Here is a 4,221-nt window from a genome sequence, read left to right as displayed (position 1 = left end):
TCATTTTTCAATCAGAATATTTTAATCTACTTTATACACTTCAAATTTTTTATAGTTCTCTTTTTTTTTTTGGTGACTTATAGTTCTCTTATTTGTTTTGTATATTTGAATATGTGATTGTGTTGTATATATTCAAATAATGTGTGTTGTAATAATTCGGACAATAGAACACAACCCATTCATCACTTTGCAATAAGAATCCCAATTCTGCGATTCATTGATTTAAATTTCGCAAACAAATTAGAAAGAAAAGAAAAAAATTGTCATGGATTCGGGTTTCGAAAAATCCAATAAGGTTTATTAGATTGTCTTTGATGGCGTCAGGATCATTGCCGCCACATCTATCGGAGTTCTCATGGCGGAGATCAATTCCGCAATCTTCACCCTTAAGTACACACGCGCCACCGCAGGCGATAAGGTTCTTGCTGGAGGAGGGAGAATGCCAAAAAAGACAGTGTCAAAGTCCCCATGGCTGAGTAGAGAGGAAGAGTTGGTGGCGCAATGAAGGAGTGAGTAGAAGAGGCGATGGGAAGGTTTGGAGTTGTTGCTGAAGGTGGAAATAATGGAAGGGACGGTGGGCTTGTGACGACGGAAGAAGAGGAGGGAGGTGGCAGCGGTGGTGGTAGTAGTGAGGGGAGATTCGGTGTTAGTTTCTAAAAGTCTTAATATAGAAAACAATCGTAGGAGGAGTTAGAGGGAGGACATGGCAACGGAAAAGAAGCTTTGAGAATTAATAATGGAATTGAAGTCTATAATTAACTAATTATCAATGAAAAAGTAAATAAAATAAAAAAATATAAAAGGAAAAACTACCATTTGTACCCATGAATTTTGCGAACGCTGACAAAAGTACCCATCAAACAAGAAATCTAATGTTGTACCCATGAAAGATGGGTTCCGTGTGACAATAGTATCCAAACCGTGATTTTTCGTTGACTTTTTAATAAAATTTCTAAATTATCCTTTCTATCTTCTTCTCCAAATTCCAAATTTCACAACACTCATCCTTCGTCTTCTTCTGCTGCTGCCAGCCACCAAAAAATTAAAAAGATTAAAAATTGTTAAATTAAAAAGATTAAGAACTGTGGATTATTAATTATCTGAGATTATTGTTCAAATATTATGGATTTGTAGATCTGGTGTAGAAAAATAAAAAGAAGTTTGAAATTAACAAAAAATACATACATTTTAGTCTCTTGGTCTCACTATGGGAACAAGAGGCGCAGAACCAAGAGCCTTTGGGAACGGAAGGAAGGATAGGTCGGAGATAGAAGATGTGATAGCCTTGGTCGCATTTGTTGCAGAGGAGAAGCTTCGCTGGGAACTCACTGGAGGAGCAGCACTTGCTGATGATGTCGTCGTCGAAGGTTGGCTTGGGAGTGTGGGTCCTTTTTCACCCTGCATTCCCCTGGCCATGTCTTCGATCATACTCGGCATGTTCAGAAGCTCATCCTTATCAATGTACCCCGCCACCATCATCCCTCCTTGTTCTCGAGTACTCAAAGTGAAACAAGATCCTTCAACAATAACATTACTACCACCACAGCCTTCTAGAGGGTTCTGCGGTGGCATCGGAAGCCTAGCCTAAGCAGCGGCGGTGGCTGCAATGTGAATATCAGTCTACCAAATGGCATGAAGATACTCTAACAGCATCCCCTTTTTCTACAGATCGACGGCGCTGAGCAGTGTTTGGAGTCACCGTTGGAAAGAGAACGTGGCCATCGACCTCTTGTTGGCTCTGGTTGCTGAATTCTACTACTTATTGATTTGGAATAAGAAGAACAACAATATTCAGGTTAAAGAGGTTGAAGAGTTTGACAAGGGTGTGCTTTCTTAGTGTTGTTGTTGCATCCGAAGAAGAAAGAAATAATAAGGGTAATGATGTTAAAGTTGATTTGGATTTAGATTTGGAGAACAAATTTGAATTGGAATAAAGAGAGATGGAGGTTGAGGATAAAGGTTGGAGGAAGACATCAGGTGACTGGCGGTGGCAGAGGAAGACGAAGGATGAGAGTTGTGAAATTTGGAATTTGGGGAAGAAGATAAAAGGGGTAATTTGGGAATTTTATTAAAAAGTCAACGAAAAATCACGGTTTGGGTACTATTGACACACGGAACCTATCTTTCATGGGTACAACGTTAGTTTTCTTGTTTGATGGGTACTTTTGTCAGCGTTCGCAAAATTTATGGGTACAAATGGTAGTTTTTCCAATAAAAAAAATATGAAAACCCCTCTTAAAAATTATAAAAGAAAAGACCTTATTAAAATAAAATATTTTATTTTAGTCTATTTAACTTACCAGTGAGCAAAATAACTTTTGGGCCTTTTGGTGACACAAACAGGAACTGCTCACCAAATCCGTGCCCATTTTTGTACTTATAGGTAGATATCTTGTTGACTTATCAAGTTTGGATTTTATAACAAGATCACATTAAAATCTAAATATGGTAACCAAAACTTTCATACTGACTTCGATTCCGGATGTTAGAAAATTATTTTCTTATTTTCTTATTCGTAAGTACCAACAAAAAATTATTTTAGTAATTTGAGTTGATGCCCATCACCAACGGAACATACTTCGGATCTTTTATTACAGGTTGAATCTATGTGCATCACAATTCACAAACAAGTTCTCCAAACCAGGTTCTAGTTTCTAAGATCATTTTGCAAAAGTGGCATCAAAGTACCATTATCAAATATATCTTAATCATCATAATATCGATATTAATTTCTGTCTCATTCACAAATCTCAGAAAGTAGATATCGTATATATATTAGTAAGTCGAAAAGGCCTTTCAGTGATTTAGATATATTAATCTAATTTCCAAATTTCAACAACAAAAGTTTGAAAAGCCTTATTATTATTACTACTACATTTGCAAACATCATTGTTTTTAACATAGGATCTCCACATTTTTTATTTCATAACTTAATAAATTATTTTGTTCCATTTGCCCCTCAATTTTCCTTCGCTTTTAATTTCCTTTTTCCACTATTATTATTTCATAGGATCATGTAAGATGCAGCAATCATCAGAAGATTATAAACAGAAGAGAGCAAAATTTCACAATAAAGAAGAGGATCCCATCATAAACCAATTGCCAGATGGAATCCCTGTAACAATTTTATCAAAATTGGCAATAAATGAAGCAGCTAGGACCAGCATCCTCTCAAGAAAATGGAGGCACCTATGGAAATTCTTCTCTGGAGCCTTAGAGTTTGATGGTTCACCAGTGATGAAAGACATGAAAAAGGATATTAATAAGGCTTCAGGGAGACAATTACAAATGGCAATGGAGATCATGTTTGATGCAGAAAGGAAAACATACACAAATTGGATCAATGAGTTGTTGAGTTCACTTAAAAGTCCAACACTTGAAGGATTGAGATTTTGGTTCCATGTTGCCACTGACTATGATGTTGAAAAGTGGCTTCAATATGCAATTCAGAAGAAGGTTCATAAGCTAGAGCTATATTTTGGGCACTCATTTGAATATGTTCTTCCATTGCATTTGTTCAAAGTGGAAAATTTTGACTCCTTATGTGTTTTGAGGTTGAAATTCGTTAACTTGACCAGTGAGATGCTAGAATATTTACTTTGTTGCTGCCCTTCACTTGAAACTTTGAGTTTAAATAGTTCAGGAGTTCCAAATTCTATGAACATTTCTTCTTCTTCAGGTTCATCATTGAAGCTGAAATGTTTAGAGTTGGTGAGGTGTTGGGAGCTGAGGAACCTGGAAATTTGTGCTGAGAATTTGGTGTCATTCAAATACTGTGGACCCCATTTGGACACAGAATTCAGAAGTGTTCCAAGACTTGTGGAAGCAGAATTCGGAGGATCCTATGTGGAGTTCACTAGAGAGAGCTTTCTCTCTCAAATAAAAGTGCTTAAATTGGATATTACACAAAATGTACCTCAAGTGGTCAGTTCTATTTCTTTTATTCCTTGGTTTTCTTTTTTTTTTGGATAAAGTATATTTTTTGTCTTTAATTTGTGACTTTTTAAAAAATATTTCTAATATTTAATTTCATTCAATTTCGTTTCTAATGCTTTCGATTTGTTTCAAAATTATTCATAAACATTAATTTCATCTAAAATGTTAGAGACAAAATTAAAAATGTCTAGAAATAGCTTTGAAAAAAACCAAAGATGCTAGGACAAAATTAAAAAAATTCAAAATATTAAATATAAAATTAAATAAAATTAAATATTAAGAAAT

General features: G+C 35.3%; 1 protein-coding gene across 1 annotated transcript in view; it reads left to right on the top strand.

Annotated features, from left to right (window-relative positions):
• The window catches only part of LOC107608255 (F-box/LRR-repeat protein At3g58900-like), a 4,329-nt gene continuing 2,626 nt past the window's right edge, over positions 2,519 to 4,221 (top strand). Inside the window, exons 1-2 of the mRNA XM_021110119.1 lie at positions 2,519 to 2,644; positions 3,011 to 3,924. Coding sequence (XP_020965778.1) covers positions 3,022 to 3,924 — 903 coding nt within the window. The 5' untranslated portion in view covers positions 2,519 to 2,644; positions 3,011 to 3,021. The remainder of the gene's footprint in view (positions 2,645 to 3,010; positions 3,925 to 4,221) is intronic.

The sequence above is a fragment of the Arachis ipaensis genome, chromosome B01 (genome assembly GCF_000816755.2).
Source record: "Arachis ipaensis cultivar K30076 chromosome B01, Araip1.1, whole genome shotgun sequence".
Lineage (NCBI taxonomy): Eukaryota > Viridiplantae > Streptophyta > Magnoliopsida > Fabales > Fabaceae > Arachis > Arachis ipaensis.
This window is presented reverse-complemented; position numbering and strand designations above follow the sequence as displayed.